We start from the raw sequence: 17565 nt of genomic DNA, 5'->3' as shown, positions 1-17565 counted from the left end.
AAACTGTAAACTGCTATTTTCACCATTAATATATATTAAGACTCTATGGCCTAGAACATTGTTAAGGTATGAAACAAAGTCACATGTCACTAAATGAAAGAATTACCATCCTTTATCTTCATCTACATCTTATTCTTTATCATGGATTCATACACTAAAAGCTACAGAATCAGGCTATAACCATTATTGGGCGTTCAATGCCATCACTGTCTTGATACAAGAGCCTAGCACAAAGCCTTATCTACAGTCAGTGATCCCTACATATCTGTGGGATGACTGAATGGGGCAAACGGAGCCACGTGTCACATGCTCAGACCACTCACTCTCGTCATTGTGTGTACTAACCATCATCTCGCTGTCTGACCAGTCCGAAGGGAAGCTGTTGGCCTTGACCATATATTCGAGCCGAGCAACATCAAAAAGATTTGTTTCAGGTTTCTCGTTATTCAGGATTGGTTCCAGGTACTTCCAGAAAATGGCAAGTTCTTTTATGGTGTTCTCTTTCTTCAGTTTTTCAGCTTCTATATCTAATAATAGCAAAACATTTATACTACAAAATGAGAGTGTTGAATTTCTTCCCACTTTAAGTGGACATGGTGAGTCACATGCACTGCAAGATGTCCTATACAGTACCAGAAAATGCAAATAAAGAAACCTCATTTCGAGATGATTTTGGACCTAGACTATATGATTATGAAATCAGAGGATTTTACTTCTGAAATTGGTATTAAATATGAGCTTATCCCACCTCGTTCATTTTACACGTGAGGCCCAGAAAGATTAAGATGAGGTCACGTATTTTGGGAGCTGAATGTGTTTGATATGTCCATCACGCTCAGACTGCCACCTGCACAGAAGCAGTGTCTCTGCCAAATCACTTTTCGACCATCTTAGTGTCTGTTTGCCACATAACTGGTTAGAAATGCAGTAGATCCTGTTTTCCCTCCCGTGTGGATAAAAACGGACCGGATCAACGATTTGTGCTTCAGTTAATTTTTGGTCACATTAAAACAGATACGCATTTGGGCATTTGTGCTCTGACTGTAAATAAGGACCAGTTTTTCATAAGTTACATGTGAAAATTTGAAATATTCGTTTATTGCATCTATAATTAGGTTCTACTACTAAGATCTCATTGTTCTACTGTAAAGTCTATTTTTATGATTTTATTTTTATATATTTAATATTTTTATAAAGAGACTATGAAGTTTATGCAGTGTTTTCCCATTGGCTTCAATAATAAGTTATTTAATGTTACAACCATTCTTTATGATAAAGTATCTGGGTTTGAATCTCAACTCTTAATAGCTGCCTCTAGGCTGCGGGTCGGTCCATTTTGGTAAAATGGAAATAAAACACACTTCCACGAGTGGTTGTGGAAGCTGCTGGATCAACACATTGAAGTCCCTAGCGTCGAGCCTAGTCCCAAGGCATGTACCCAATAAACAGGAGCTGTTATTATGATCAGTGGTAGCAGTTTCCAGCTTGGAACAGGAATTTTTAAAATATGGTGTTATAGAAATTGGGATGTGGCTGTGTAAGTTACAAAACACTGTGCATATAATACTATTGATAAATAACAATTAAAGTAACAGCACATGGCAGAAAGTTGGACTTCTAAGTCACACAGGCTTAGATACCACATCCCTGTTCTGCTGTCTCAAGGATACAGAGCATCGTGTTCCCGTCCCAGAGGGAGCCTAGCACTCGCCCTTAGATGGAGACCTTGGGGCTCCAAAGGCTGAGTGGTGGGATGGGTGGGGCTCCACCCCATGACTTCCTGGTGTAAGGCCTGGAAGATGAGGCACCCACTCTGATTCATCGCAATGAACCAGTACAAAGCAGAGCAGCAATCCAAGGCTCCTGTCTCCTTGGGCCATTTGGTGACTGTGGCTCCTGGAAGAACAGACTATCTACAGCTGATCTATCCACCCTCTGCTGTAGGTAAAGTGACAGATCGAATGTTTCTGAGAAACTAATTGCAAAACCAAGTCTTCTGACCTGCATTGCAGTCTATGTTCTCTGTGGCTACACAGGGATGTAAACACAGAATATGATTTTCGTTTGCAAAATTGACAACACCGGGCTAGTGCAAGCAGACTAGCGAAGCAAAGTCTTGAAAGGATTTAATAACGTATGTGTTGTGTGACTACGTTTTGGACAGAAAATAGTGTTTGTCCTTTTAGGACGGTGGGTAGTACGGAAGGGTCCAGTAAGTTGCGTCGCACACGGCGTACCTTCTGGCTGAAGGAAAACTTCCTGCTGCTGGCTAACTGCTGCCAGGTGCGTCTGCAGAGGTTCATAATTCTCCGAAGATATTTTAATCACGCTGCTCACAGGAATGCCAAGCTCGGTCAGAATTGCTAATAGCTGAGGACTGTGGAAGCCCACCGCTATAATGTAATGCTGGGCACCATCGTCCGGCTCATCATCTGTTCAGAATGCCAGAAAGAAGAGCGGCGTCATTTTAAAAGAGAACAGGTGGCACTCAGCCAGTCCGATGGCTACGGACATTATGCGCGCGTCTCCAACCCCTCCGGCTGGCCCAAAGCCGTCCAGTTGGCTGGAATGGAGTCATGTTGGCTGGTTTTCATTACCGCCCTTCCAGAAAGCTGTGGCCATTTTACAGAATATTAAATCACTTTTGCAAATGAGACATAGGCGTCATAGGGGGACAAACATACGCGAGGCCTGTGGTCATGGAAAATGTGTGCACGGGTTGTTTTTTTTTTTTTAAGTCGGGCTGTAATTTTCTTTTTTTTCTTTTCTTTTCTTTTTTTTTGCTTCTAATCTCTTTTGAGCAACATCTGGCTTTACTCCTGAATTACGAGTAGCTGCAGCTTTGTGGTATTTTATAAGTAGAGGTGTTTACAGGAGAGGGAAATATTGAATACGGACATGCTCCCTACCAAAGTATTCTGTGTATTTATGTCAATAGGTGTGAATGCTGAGTATGGGTTATGCAGCAACTCTTGTGAGTAGATGGTACATTAAAACCTTACATCCCACAGTGGCCCACTAAGATCATTTTAAAAATAGTGCAACAGAAGCATGCACTTTTACTTTTCAAGTAATGATTTTTCTTCTATCACTAAGCAAGTCAGTGTTGATACTGTCCGTGGAATCCACATCATTGGTTCTAAGTCTAATCTGTTTATCTGGAGCAGAGATAAATAGGGGAGCCAAACTGGTGGAGGATGAAAGGCCTCCCATCTCATTTAAATGCTATGCAAATAATAACAGGTAGCTCCATCTGAGTTCATGGGACGGGGGCCATTACTCATAGCTGCCTAATTTAAAGCATTTTTATATCAATAATCTAAAATCAAAGTACATTCCAGTTGCTGCAAGACGAACCAGTCGTGGGAGAAGCTGAAGTCAGGAAGCCACGTGCTCCGCCTGCGCCCAAATTAACTGGGCTCATTTTATTAGCACTGAATTTCACTCATGACAATAATCGCTTTTTACTTGGCCTTCTAAGTACGTCTGACTTTTTAAAAATGTTCCCGACAAGGTAGTCAGCTCCTTGGTGGCACAATCAGCTCCTAATTTCATCCTTTATTCGCACCATGTAAATGTGCCCATAGCAAGACACGTGCTCACTAAATATTGGGTGAAATCAGAAATGAACTGCAAATGGAAATATGTTTCTGTTGGGGCATCATGGGTAGTATGTGATTTATGTTTTTCTAAGGAGCGAAAAGGCTGGGAAAGATTAAGCGTAATTCCCGGAATGATTCCTCGGTTACTTCCTAGGTGACAGGGCAAGAAGCGAAAGGCAGCGTCACTGACCGATGTACAGCCCGCTGTCGCCTTCCTCTCCTCTCCGCTTCAGCTCCGTGGTCTTTTTCACGGCCGTGTTCGCCTCGGGCTGATCCTTTCCCTTCCCTTTGGCAGCTTTGGCATTTGCGGCCTTCTTCTCCTTGGGAGATTTTGCTTTCCCTTTATCCTTTTCTATCTTAAACCTGTCTTCTATCACCTGGAAAGAGAGAAAACTTTTTTTTTTTCCAAATCAGGCAGTGAGCAAGCAACGGCTTTTCTACGGTTAGGTGAATTCGTTGTTTATTTCACTCAATTGCTTGTTTACTCATCTATGCGTTTTCCAGCCAGGAGAGTGGGGATCCCTGGCTGAGCCTAAGCTGGGATGAGGCTCGTCTATCTATGCACGCGGAGTGCAGGGGTGGATGCGAGGAGATGGTTCACACATATGGCCTTTTGGAAGCAACTCATCCTGAAGGAGAGCCTAGCATGGCTTGGTACACAGCTCGGCTCGGTCGGTAGGAGGCAGGGAGAATGGAGGACTCTGAGGACACTGTGAAGGCAGGAGGTTAGGTTCACCGGTAGTCTAACCATGGAGAGTCTCTATCTGAGTGTTGGAGAGAGGTGGGGTTTAACAAAACAACACAGAAATTTTAAATAGAAGAAGAGAAGTTTCTCGAAAATCTTCTTAAAGTTTTCCATAGTTTAAGCAGTGTATAGGCTATTTTTAAAGGTTAAAACATTCTTTTGAGAACCTAGCACTAATACATTATTTTTTATTATAATTGTACTTAAAAAATGTCCAGACATAATCAGTGGTTGCCACTTGACGCATTCGAATACGGGATCAAGAAAACATCAGTTGGGAATGCTAACTCTTTGCACGATGCTGGGGAGATGCTTAGATTGCCAAGTACCATGTAAAGATCCAATTTTCCCACTTTTTTTCTCTTTTCTAGCAATTGCTGAAACATTTGCACATGGTTTCATGATGTAATGCTTTCGATTCATGTGTTACGAACACAAGTAGATTGTTTTTACTGAAACGATATGGTAGCACTGGGTCGTGAGGTGGCCGCACGGAAGGTCTGACATATTTTTTTCTTCCACCTTCGACAAAGTTGGGAACAAAAATAACAAATTATTGTAGCAACACCTGGGGCTCTGTATTTTCCTGAGGTCACGAAACCGAATTTGAAAACTCCGTTCTAAGACACTGGAGACAAGGAGAGAAGAAGACATGGCACTTCCTTCCTCCTCTTGGGACCCCCTAAAGAGAGCAGGGCTGATCATGACCAAAAATCCAAAATAAGCACTAAATTAGCAGAGGGCTAGCTATGCAGGATGCTTTCCGGAAATCATCATCTTTAATTTGTTCTCACAAAGCAACCTGCAAGATGGGTGACTTTATTCCCATTGTGTAAATTAAGACGCAGGGATTGACCTCATATGCACAGCTGTGACGGAGTCACCAGCTGGTCCGATGTCACCTCCAGACTCATTTTATTTTTACGGTTCTGTGAGTCTCTGTTTTCGATGGCCACTCACCCTCTGCCCCATGCCTGCCCTCCCTCTTCTCTTGCCAGAGGCCGGACGCTCGCCGATGCTCCTTAGCTTCCTTCAGCTACTCTTCCTGCTCCGCGCCTTATTCTCTCTCCCTCTCTCTTTTGCTTCCTCTTCATTCCCTTAGCAAGGCCGAGTGTGGCAGACTGCAGAAAAGCATCTTTTAAACTAATTTCCATTAACTCTGAAATGATCCATATCGACCTCCCTCCTTTTACAAATGCATTTTTAAAATACTTATAAATCTTGATTTACTTCTTTAAATAACTTTTAAAGTATAAAAGTAATCATTATTAAAATTCTGGAAAAAAATATAGAGCAGTTACAAAAATCACCATAATTCCACCATCCAGAGACAACGAGTGGAAGAAAATATTTAATACATTCTTCGCATTATGTTTATGCATCGCTTTCGCATAATTGTTATCGTTCTCTCTATGCCATTAGTGTTCTGCGTTTCCCACTTAAAGATGATGTATCTCCCATTGTTAGAATTTCAAGAAGAATTACTTCGTAAAGAATTACCCAAGTCGAGCAGGGAAAGACACACTTTCTCGGTACGTTGGAACACAGAAGCCAATGGAAGCAGATGAGTTTTTCCAGGAGCCAGATCCAGGCAAAGAAATCCTTGCCGGGTTTCTGAGGATGTCCTTTGTCCTCCCAGTCCCTTCTGCTTTCCCACGCCAACTCCGAGGGGTGGTCCCCCTACTTCTCTTCTGTTCCTCACTCCTCCCACCCTCCAGACCTGAGCCGAACCATGACAGTCTCTTCGTCTCTCTGGTTCTGGACAATGATTGACTGCTTGGCCCCTAGAATTCTGCTTTGGTCCAAAGGTGAAGTATCCATTTCTACTCAGCCCCATTCACAAAAAAACCCACCTCCTATCTTCTTCCCTTTTCCTCTTTTCTCTGACTTTCTGAATAGGCCCCTCCCCCATGGGTTTATGTCTTGAGCTTGGGGGATTGAAGGGGTGTGAGATGAAGCTGATAAGCTGAGTGTTCAGCAAAGGTGGCCCCCTCCTCAATCATAAACTAAAACGTGTTCACGTCAACTTCTTCTTTGGCCTTTCTTACTTCTGGATAAGGTAGCATGCAAGCATGATCGCATTCTATGGTCATCTGCTCATGACCTGAACTCAGAGGCAACTTGCACGGATTCAAGACAAAAATTTAGAAGGGGGTACATCCACAAACCTCCTCTTTCTACCATGGTTGGGGAATACGTGTTCCCCAGCTGATGAAGGGAGAGTCAAGTTCATTACGGAGTACATTTTATTTAAAATGCAGTGTGTACAGAAAGCATGCGGATGCCTCCTACGATGAGGCGGCTTTAGAGAAGCACAGAGATTTCTTCACCACCTAAGCTACACGACAGATGTGGGGCTCTTGTCTTAGCGACAACCAAAAAAAATTAGCATTTCACATACTCAGTATCAAGTGATACTTAATTAGAATCCTTAATTGTGTTATTCTCACTTTTTAAAGAGAAAGATACAAATTCTCCCTCTGTAACAGGGCAACCTAGTTATTTGATAGTTCAAATATTTTAGATTGTATTTATCAAATGACTTCTTGATGTCAAGATTCAAATACCTTAAGATGCCTTCACATACCTGGACAGGTATTCCGTCTGCTATTCCTCACAGCGAAAAGCAGGTGAGAGTGAAACAAACAGCAGATAATTATGTTTCATCTTGTTCTTATTACCACACTAACACATTTGTGTGTACTGTGAGGATCAAAAGATCCTCACAGTAATATGATTAAGGATATTAATAAGGAAACATGCTCATGGAAGTTACGTGGCTAAGTCACTCCATCACTAAGTCTGTCTTTGAGTGTTACTCTAGTTCTCTTTCAAGATATCACTCTACCTATAAACAACCTATTCTACTGTTCACAGGTGATGAGAGGACAAAAGATGGCCGAAAGAAATGTATGGTGTCAAATGAGTTTGAGAGATAGTAGATTAAACAATATTAGACAGACTTATTTTCATGAGACCCCTCCATCTGTAATAAGTAATGTGCCATTAAATCTCCAAGATTTAACACAGTGATTTATTTCCAAGTTCATTTGACAAGGGGGCCCACTTCCCTACCAAATAGAAAACAGAATGGGTAGGGTCGAGTCAGGAGCTTGCTCTTCTAGAGAGCTGCTCTTCTAGAGAGATACAGAGAACATGAGCCTAGCAATGCACTGGGTTCACGTGACCAAATGATCTAATCTTCAGGATGCTGCAGAAGGTCCTGGGGTGCCACATTGCTATCTTCAGGGGGTGCAATTCCTAAGCCACAAAATCAGAACACGACCATGTCTGGGTGTGCTGGTGGTGACGGGGTGGGTCTGATGTCTGCCTGATGTCAGTCTCCGACTGGATCCCATGTGATTCAGAGGCTGTGGCACCAGATCAGTCAATGCCATACTACCATAGCATCCAGAGGGCAGAGAGAAGGGGCAAGGATGGTTGGAATAATCTCAGGAAGTCTAGTTCTAAGAGAGGTCCCCAGAGACCAGGTCATTTCTGGGCAGGGGGCAGGACTGGAAATGCAGTCAGGATTCTCTTGGGAATCAGTGGCTCAGTGGTCTTTGTCTTTGGTCAGCTTTGTTTCTTCCCTTGACCTGTCCCCACATTTAACCTCAGGATATTGTATGCGCAGTGGATAGTGGGACCAGACGGCTGCTGGTAGATCCCTGAGCAAAGCCTTTGCTCTCACAGGAAAACACCTCCGGGCAGGCACTCTACTGACTGTGAGCCAGGAGTGCCATCTTGCATAAATATTAAGACACACTGGGGAGGGTGTGTACAATGGTTAAGAACATGGTCATTAAAATCCGACAGTTTTAGATTTGAATCCAGCCTCCACCTCTGAGGAGCTATTTAGCCTTGGGAAAATTACTTTTCACACCCTCAGCTTCCCCATCTGCAAATTGAGAATAACACTCTGTACCTCATAAAGTTATTTAAAAGAGTAAATGATAAAACATGTAAAGAGTTTGGTATAATACCAAACAGACAATAATGGCAGCTAATTATCACTATTAGCTGCTGTAACTGTAGCTATTTGTATTTAAAAATATTGCTCAATTTTAAATATGTATGCTTCTGCACATTTTCCCTGAAGTCTGTAAAAAGTTTTCATTAATTAAAAGCATCTGAATTAGGAAAGTACTATTTTATTTACAAATTTGACAGCCAGAAAGTCATATGTTATTTAATCTGAATTATTGAATTTTATAGTTCTTTAGATCCGATAGTTCTATTGGTAGTATCCTTATTTTGATAATCCAGCCTCAAAGAATTCCATCCAGTTACTGAGGCAAGTTATAACTCTCCTGAAACCACACGGGTCCCTCTAAATTGAGTTCCTGCTCTTCCTCTGTTTGATTTCTTAAAACAGTTTCTGAAGATTTTAACCACAACTGAATCAAAACTAACCAGCCTGTAATTTCCTGGTATGTCCCTATGGCCTTTCTTTTAAAACAAAACACACACACACACAAAATGGCATTACATTGGCTGGTTTCCAGTGTTTCGGGGTTTTAACTGGAGTAAGCTGGAAAATGTCTGTGAAAGTTACCCCAATTTCTCTTAGTGGCTCCTTCGGAGCAGGCTCTGGGTTGTTCGTGGCATCATCATGATGCCTTATCAAATCCAGGTGCTTTTAGTTTTGAGATTTTTTTTTTTTTTTTAAGAAAAGTTTACCAATACCATCTCTCCATAATTCTTTAATGCATATCTCCCTTCTTGTCTAATACTCTGGAAAATAAGGCAACTTGTACTAAGTATATAAGCCAAAAGAGAAAAAACTGTTTTGCTTTTATATAAAAGAGTTGCTAAAAATATCCAAGAAAATATGGACTAGTTATTTGAATTCACAAATTAAAAGCACAATTTGAATATATTTGCATCTTTTCCTAAAATCTATTAAAATGTTCTGAACTAGACTCAACTCAGAGGCAGAGAAAAGAGATGTAGTTTGACTGATTATTACCATTGTTACATTTTTTTGTATGAGTTGTTTTTCATCTTTTTTTGATGAATAAAATGTTTTCTTTTAGTCTCAATATAATTTAAATAGTTTGATTCACAATGAAGTGTTTTAGTTTTAAATGTATGTTTATTATTAATATGTAACATAAAAAGTTGGAGTTAAAAAGAAAAATGTGACTTATATCAAACTATATTTAGATAATGACTATATTAAAACACGGATCAGAGTAGAAACCAAGCAATTTATTTTAAAATTATAATAAACATTATGAAAATATATGTACCCACTACATTGCTTCTCTAAATGTTTGTTAATTCACAATGGATTGATAATAGGGAACTAAAAATGCAGAATAAATGTTGAGATAATGATGTATGTAAGAAAACTTCATTTCTAAACAAATCATTGTCTTATTCAGATTTTAAGACATAATAAAATCTAATTTGGGATTAACTGTTTAAGAGTCATATTCAGAAGCTCTGAAGTGCTAAAATATACTTATAGAAATACAGTATATTATCTTAATGGTAGGAGTATTTGGAAATAATCTGTAAGGTATTTCCAAATAGATAAGTTTTCAAATATATTCAACTTATTTGCAATTAGAGGCAGGCATCTGCCTCCCAGAAATTCATGTGCTAAAGGCTTCAAAAGTGTTCTTCTAAAAAATCGCCTCCTTTGTATTATTTTTTATAATCTTTATTAGCCAGAAAACTTTCTTCATGATCAAAGAAAATGCAATGTTAGGCATAGCCCCGACTCAAGTGTTATAAATTATTAAAATCAGTAGAATCTTAAAAATGATATTTTTACTGTATTTGGCAATTAGAATTAGATTACTTTTAAGAAAAGTTTTGATTAAAATGAAATCAAATGTATAGTGATACATTATATTTGTTTCTGGGGGAAAAGGACAGGGTCCAAATTATGCTAATTCTTGTCTACACCTTGTCCCTAGTATTTCCTATAATTACTGCTATAGATATTTTTTAAGTGTTCATTTAAAAAAAATACAATTCAGAAAATTCTACGTAGAACATACAACATGTTCTGGGTTGTACAGATGTAAACAACAGAATTAGCATTTGAAAGAAAACGTCTACATAGAGCTCATGTAGATGTTAAAAAGCTGAAGAGACAGTCGCTCCCCTTACAGGACTCTCGCCCTGGGTCCAGGGACGAGAAGAAAACTGAGTGGCGTCTTCTCTTCTTTTTTTCATTTCCTAATCCACAGCACGGTGTCAGTTTTACATAATTCAAACTTATTCTGCTTTCTGCCGAACTACCCGGCTGACGAGCATTAACCTCGATTGTTCCAATGGACCTTGTTGGGCAGTGTCGTTGAAATGAACATAGATTATATCATCCCTCCAACAACTCCTTTCATCTTTACCAAGAATATTTTATGGAAACTGCTCCATTCCAATCAGGTTTCATCACTTACTCATATGGTTGCTACGCAGACATTTGGGGCTGGTGTTTTGGGAACCCAATCTAATAAAGACATCAGATTACATTATGCAATTGTTGGCTCCTAATTGTGTGAAGAGTTCTCTTGCGTGTCAATTCATTTTATATATGTATATAAATACAAATTTATATATATGAAAATGTAAAATATATGTATATGTCTAAAATTCAAGCCCCAATTCCTTAGGACTCTTGAATTTTCAACAAATAAATTAAGGTTATTTCCATATCTTCAGAATCTTAAAACTGTATTATTATAGTTCACAATTCAAAGAAATGCTGAGCAAAATAACAGTGCAGAAATATGTTCATATTGTTTCTAGCTTTAAAACTTTTCCTGAGCTTCCAGAATATTCTATTTATTTATACTTAAAATTCGTCAGCTGAAATCTAAAACCTACCCCTATTACAAACAATTATTGACTTAAAATAGCTGGCAAATAAGTAAACTGACACTCTAACCTGTTAGGTATATTTGTAGGTACCATGAGAAAATGCCAAGCAAGCAGAAGGTGCAGGAATTTTCACAGGACTCAGTCTACTTTTTATAATTCAGATTCCCATGTGACGTTGGAATTTAAAAAGGCAAGAAAAGATGTTTCTACAGTTTCAAATTTTCCAATTTTTCTTCTGCCAAGTTTTAATGTCTCTGAGTATTTCTTAAGGTGCAAATCTCCTGTACATGATGAAAAGAGCTTCAATCGATGGAAAACTGTAGTATTGACTGTGTTCATACGAGTAGAATTTTCCCGGGGAACAATGTCTGCCGCCCTAATATGATACTATACGGAAAATCTCTTTGAAAAACATCAAGCCCAATATCGCAAATAGAAGGTGGCGTTATTATTTCGTTCTACAATTATTCTGTCAAAAGACCGATTCGCATAGGAAATCCAGATCTTGGGTCTTGCAAAGGGGAAGAAGTATTATTGGACCACGGTCACTTTTTCTTTCCCCATTTCCTTTTCACCCTTCCACACAGGGGCATGAAGAAACAACTGAGACGCACACCCATTCCAAGCACACGCGCGCATGTGTGCACACTATACGCGTGCCTTTAGGGGCATCCGACTCTCCCAAATATTTCAGCACGATTTGGAAAATAAGAAAAACACCTCTTATTTTGAGTGATGATAATAGCAAATGGATTTGAACCTGGCATCACTTTGCTAAAAGTATTTTAAAATATTTTTTTCAGATGAAAATATGATTCTTTGGGAAACACACAGATCGGTTTCCATAGGCTAAGTGAATGAAAAATATACAGGTGAAGAAATAATCAGACATATAATATGGGAGCAGAAGTGATGGATTGCTGCTAAAATATTCAGATTATTAGGAAAGTGCAGATGTAGCCTATGACTTTAATAAGCACTCCTACTGAATATCACATAAAATATTTTAAATAGTTAGACCTTGACTTTGTGAGTTTTTTTTTCAGCTTTTTATATTTACCTCTCTTGACTCTCTGTCTCTCCTTGGTTCCCTCCTTTGTTACTAGTATATAAACAGACTGCTTTACAACACAGCCTCAGGCACCAGCCCTGAATACTGTCATAATTCTGCATAAGGGAACTTATTTTTAATGGGTGTGCCTTTGAGAAAATATAATTGCTCCAACAGATCTCTGGATAGCCTTTTCCCTAAGAAGCCGAGAGAACAGCTAAACGCACTCGGTACCACTGAATTGGTAGGCTTATGAGGGAAGACATGTCCCAAGGGAGACCTGGCCCCTTTCACTTGCCACTCGCTGTCTTTAGAAAACCCACCGTCGGACAGTACCTTCTTTTCGTTTTCCCGTCGCTGTTGGTCTTTAGATTTAATCTGGAGAAGCTGAAATTTCAAGAGTTTCCCTATCAGTGGTAAGCTTAATTTCTCTCCACTGTCCATAATTGCTTTTGCTGCCAATAACACCTGTGAAGAAACACAATTATTAGGAAAGGTGGCATTTTTACCTTTGGCACAGTCTGGCGGTGATGAAAAGATGAAATAGTATTTTGGTTCTATAATATCTGTCTTGCTGCAAAGATGCCTCATTGGTGGCCAAAAAAATTGGGGGAGAAAGCCCCCCAATGCCATAGAAAAGGGCATTTATCCTCTACATAAATTGGGTTGTCAGAAAATTAACTTCTTTTCCCAATAAGGCAGGGAGTGCCTCCCACAATGGTGCTAGACTCCAACTCTAAAATACAGGTAGAGGCAAGATAGGCAGGGTTCTGTGACAGGATGGCCGATAGGTCAGTTTCAAGCTGTAGAGAAAGACTGTCGTTTGGCACAGCGAATAGCCTGAAGCATCAAACTCTGACTTATTAGTACATTATAAATTAAATAGGGGTTTCTAATCATAGAAACGACTATGCTAGCAGTCACTTATTTCTTGGTGACCAAATTCAAAGGAAAGATAAAAGGTGCCTGGCACCGAGGTGCCATGTGAGCGTTGCGCCCCTCCCCCGTGCAATTTAATGCCGATCCTGTTGGTATGCAGCCTAATTGGGGTGAAATCAGGTTATTGAGTTTTCTTTGGGTGACGACAGCCACTAGGAACATACAGCTGTATTGTCCAGATGTGTGGCACTGACAGCCTGTTTTATGACTCCGCTTTTTACAGCTTGTTTCCCCTAAATTTCACACAACTCTCTAACATCTGGCCCCTTTTCCTTGGAGCCCTATAACCACTTTATTTACTGCAAAAAAAATAAAATCATGTAAAATATACCATAAAAAGTTGTTATGTGTTTCTCTTTATTCGTGTTGTCTCTCTAATAAAGTTCACCTCTGGCGGAAGCACTGTCACAAAAGTAATCTAGTCAAAATATTTTTCGACTTTTGTTTTTAAGCAAGCATCAGATTTATTTATAACCCGGGGATGAATTAGGTGTTACTAAAAGGTTCTGACATGTTGCTTTTCTCCCCCCTTGGAGCAATTACTCCTCTCGGCGCATATGGTGTCAATTTCAGACCCTCGTCCCAGACAATGATGGCGCACACTGCATCTCATCGAGCCGCGTCCTGTCTGAGGTTCCTACCAGCTCTTGGTCAGGGTTTCCCGACCGATCGGGTTCCTCCTGACTTTCTACTTTGCCAAGGGAAACAGCTGGAAGAAAGGGAGATGGCGATTTTGCTTCTAGCTGCAGCGGGCCCTGTAGACTACCATATGCCAAAATGAAACCGGACCTCTTCGGGACCTCACCGGGCTTTCCCGCACGGAATCGCAGGAGGGGAAAGCCAGGAAAAGGACTCCTTTAAAGCTTCCATTTCTAAAAACCAAAGGAACAAGCCAAGTGTCAGAGAGCTTTGTGTGTGTGTGTGAGCAAACATCCTCCATGAACAGAGAGAGCTCTTCGCTTTTTATGGCAGGTCTCCTGCTAACCCGATGTAGGGAAAGGGACACGATGGTTGTGTCTTCTGGGAGCAGGAAGACATAAAGGGACACCTGCAGAACCTCACCGCTAACAATGACCAGATTCAAGAGGGAAGGGAATCCTAAGGGAACGAACGGTCACACGTTTACTGTAAAATGAAAGCTGCCTGGCTGGGTCCGACGCCACGGGGAGATGTATTTAGTTTGAAATGGCATCTTTCAATGCCAGCTGAACAGTGTGCTGACTGTCAGGCTGCTTTGTGGCATCTGGTTCAAGATATACAAATTTGGGTTTTTAAAGCTCACAGCAGTCTAGCACAGGGCGTTCCCTTGTGATACAAACATAAGGACAGCGCTGAAGGGAAGTCAACACTGGAATGGATGGGTTACCCGAGAGTGCTGCGGAGTCTCTTCTCCTGATGACCTGTGAGAACAGGACACTCACCGACGTCTGGGGTGGTTTACGTGAAGCCTGCCTGGCGTCGCGGTGATGGGTGGGATGTCTCTGGAGTGGCTTTCTATCCCCGTGTCTCATCTATGACTGTGAATACTATCTCACGGTGTTAAAATGTACTCAAAACACGACAAAACGTCCTCAGAGGAAGGTCTTCTGCTGGCTATAAAAGTTATTTCTGGTCCATCTAAAACTGTCTGTAGAAAACTGGGTTTAAAACAAAAAACTGGTACGGCACCAAAATAACGATGATGTGCTGCTGTGGAATGGGAGATTAGTGATGAGCGTCACTGCAATGGCTGGGCGCCCATGTCCTCACGTCGCAGGGACACAGAGGAAGTGAGAGCAGCGGCAGAGCAAGGAGGAGAGAGCCACGGACGTCCTCACAGCCCCGGGGGCCCCCGTAAGGGCCGACTCCATCCCCTGACATCCCCTGACAGGGGAGAAGGCGTGGCAGTACACGTGGCACCGTCAGTGACGGCAGAAGCTGGGCCTGCTTGTCCTTTCCCAGAGTTGCTCAGAGGAGATGTGACTCCCACACACACCACATGCTTTCTGTGCTTCTCCCAAAGGGGATGATAGTGTGAATCCTTGGGTTAATTGATGGTAACGAAAGTCTCTGCTGCTCAAAATCTGAGGCTGCCAATTTTGTGGTATTTAGGTCATCCCCAGGAGAGGCAGAAAAAGAAAGATGTTTACGAATTAATTTCTGCTGAAAATTCTTTCTTCTCACACTCCATAATTCATAGCCTACCCAATCAGGAGCCAGTAGTTTGGTGTCTAGATGAAAAAACAAAATCCTTAGAGGACTCTGGTTTGAAGCATACGTCTTTGAAGAAAGAAAACCAACCAACCAAAAAAAAAAAAAAAACAACTACAGACGAGACAGAATTTAAGAGGAAATGCAACTTTTCACATGACATTTCAGTAAGGCCTTCCCTCCCTCGCCTTACTTATGTTAATTGAGATAATAATCAAAGCGTCGACCTTCCAGCATAGTAAGGGTTACTTGTCCAGTATTTAGTGATGCGTATGTGTGTATCTGTGTGTATGTATATGGTGTGGCTATTGTGTCCACGTGTCTGTGTCTGTCTGTGTATCTGTGTGTATTTGTATGTTTCTGAGCATGTATAGATACGTTTGTGTGTGCATGCTATTCCTCTATGCCTGTGTCTTTATGTGTACATGTCTGTGTCGGTGTGTGTCTGAGTGTGTGTGGTAGGGGGAGGCAAGCTGACAAGGGCTTGCAGATGTTGGGATGACAAGGGATATGAGAGAAAATGGGAGTAGTGAGCTGTCAAGGGCGGGGAGTAGTTAGACAAAAACACAAGTAAAATCTCAGCAGAGACTTCAAAACTAGGCAGAAAAAGTCCTAACTGGGTTCAAATCTGGGTTCTCATCGAGCCAAAATATCAAATAAATGAGCCTTGCATGAGTCAGAAACTTTTACAAAAATGGAGTCTTATGGGCAAATGAGACTCATTAAAACGGATTAAAACCGTTGCCAGGTGAGGCCCGTCTGTGTCTCCTGGGCTCCTTGGGCTGGCGGGGGTCTGGGATGAGCGCCCAGAGGTGTTCTGTACTGGGGAAGGCTGTTAAGGAGGAAATTTCGTTTCAGAGAGGCAGGAAAGCATGCCTGTATTTTATTGCACGAAGATCTTATTTTGAGGGTGATGTCCTTTTTCTGTTAGAAAGTATGTGATTCTGAGAACACTAAGAAATAAAAATATCTCCCTCTTTATCACTTACTTGGCTTAAAGACTTATGCCGTATTTACTATCTAATGATCTGATCCAACAAAAACATACCAGATGAGCCAAATTCTTCCCTGCCTGGGGACCAGGCCCACCCACAGACACTAGTGCCCTTCCTCCCCTCTTCCATCTCTCCTCTGGGGTCCCTCCCCACCGCATCAGTAGTAAGCAGAGCGTCTGCCTGGACAAGCACTTAGAACTGCTTCACAGATTGGAAATCAGAGTGCATGTGTGCCAGTGCATGTAGACACATGTACACATAAACACATATGCATACATACACATGTATGTATGTGTATATGAGAGAGAGAGGTGTGCAGCCTGCTTGCCTGGTGTGATTACGAGGAGGCATGTGGAGCAGCTTGAATCACTGCTTAATTTGCCGCATGTTCGATCCAGGTGAGTTCTGAGGAAGGGCGGAGACTTAGGATCTGCACTTCTCTTGCCCGGAACAGGCCACGGGAAGGAGGGGAGGGAGGAGAGGGGAAGGTGTGGTTGCATGGGGCAGAGCAGGGAGGGGTGATGGGAGAGGGCTGGGAGAGGGACAGGGTGAAGGAACACTTTCCCTCCAGGAGCCACCGGGTCCCCCCTCAAAAGAAAATCCTTTGGTTTCAGCGCGTGGACACCAGGCTAGTATGCCTGAGGAAGTGAATTTTTAATTTCATTTTTAACTGGTTAAAATGAAAATTGAAACAGCCACACGAAGCTAGTGGCTACTGTTTTGGGGTCAGGGCAGGTCTACGTGGCAGTGAAAGGTGAAAACAGCAGCATTTCATTTTCGACGTTTATTTAATCTCCCCATCTCTTTGTCCCTTTGATTTCACCCCAGAACTGAAAGGAAAGATATCCTGTTTGGCATCATCCTTGGCAAGTTTTATTAAAGTAGGAGATGCTCATATGCATTTATCAAACAATAATTGTGTACTCAGACTTACCTGACACTCAAGGCAAGAAGTAATGGAAATCTATGGCTTCCAGGCTTAGATATTTCTTTCTGGCCACTCAAAAAATTTGCTGTTGTACATGTGAGGATAAACAGAGCTGGTCTGGGGCAAAAGTCAGAGAGATAATGGAATTTGCTGCTGGCTTCTTTCTATTTTCTTCTCTGCTGTATTTCCCCTCCTTGTAGGTACCCAATGCCCTTTTGCTTTCTAAATCCCTCCTGCCTCTAAAATAGAAAAGATTTAATTGGTAACTGACTCGCTTTGTA

The 17565-nt window shown here is 41.4% G+C and overlaps 1 protein-coding gene across 1 annotated transcript in view; it reads right to left on the bottom strand.

Moving 5' to 3' along the window:
• The window catches only part of SPAG17 (sperm associated antigen 17), a 162099-nt gene that overhangs the window by 97767 nt on the left and 46767 nt on the right, over nt 1-17565 (bottom strand). The window contains exons 4-7 of the mRNA XM_011368749.1: nt 12569-12700; nt 3793-3979; nt 2238-2432; nt 346-527 (exon numbers count right to left, since the gene is read on the bottom strand). Coding sequence (XP_011367051.1) covers nt 346-527; nt 2238-2432; nt 3793-3979; nt 12569-12700 — 696 coding nt within the window. The remainder of the gene's footprint in view (nt 1-345; nt 528-2237; nt 2433-3792; nt 3980-12568; nt 12701-17565) is intronic.

This window comes from Pteropus vampyrus, unplaced genomic scaffold (genome assembly GCF_000151845.1).
Source record: "Pteropus vampyrus isolate Shadow unplaced genomic scaffold, Pvam_2.0 Scaffold6, whole genome shotgun sequence".
Classification (NCBI taxonomy): domain Eukaryota; kingdom Metazoa; phylum Chordata; class Mammalia; order Chiroptera; family Pteropodidae; genus Pteropus; species Pteropus vampyrus.
The sequence above is the reverse complement of the archived record's forward strand: the minus strand, read 5'-3'. Positions and strand labels throughout refer to the sequence as shown.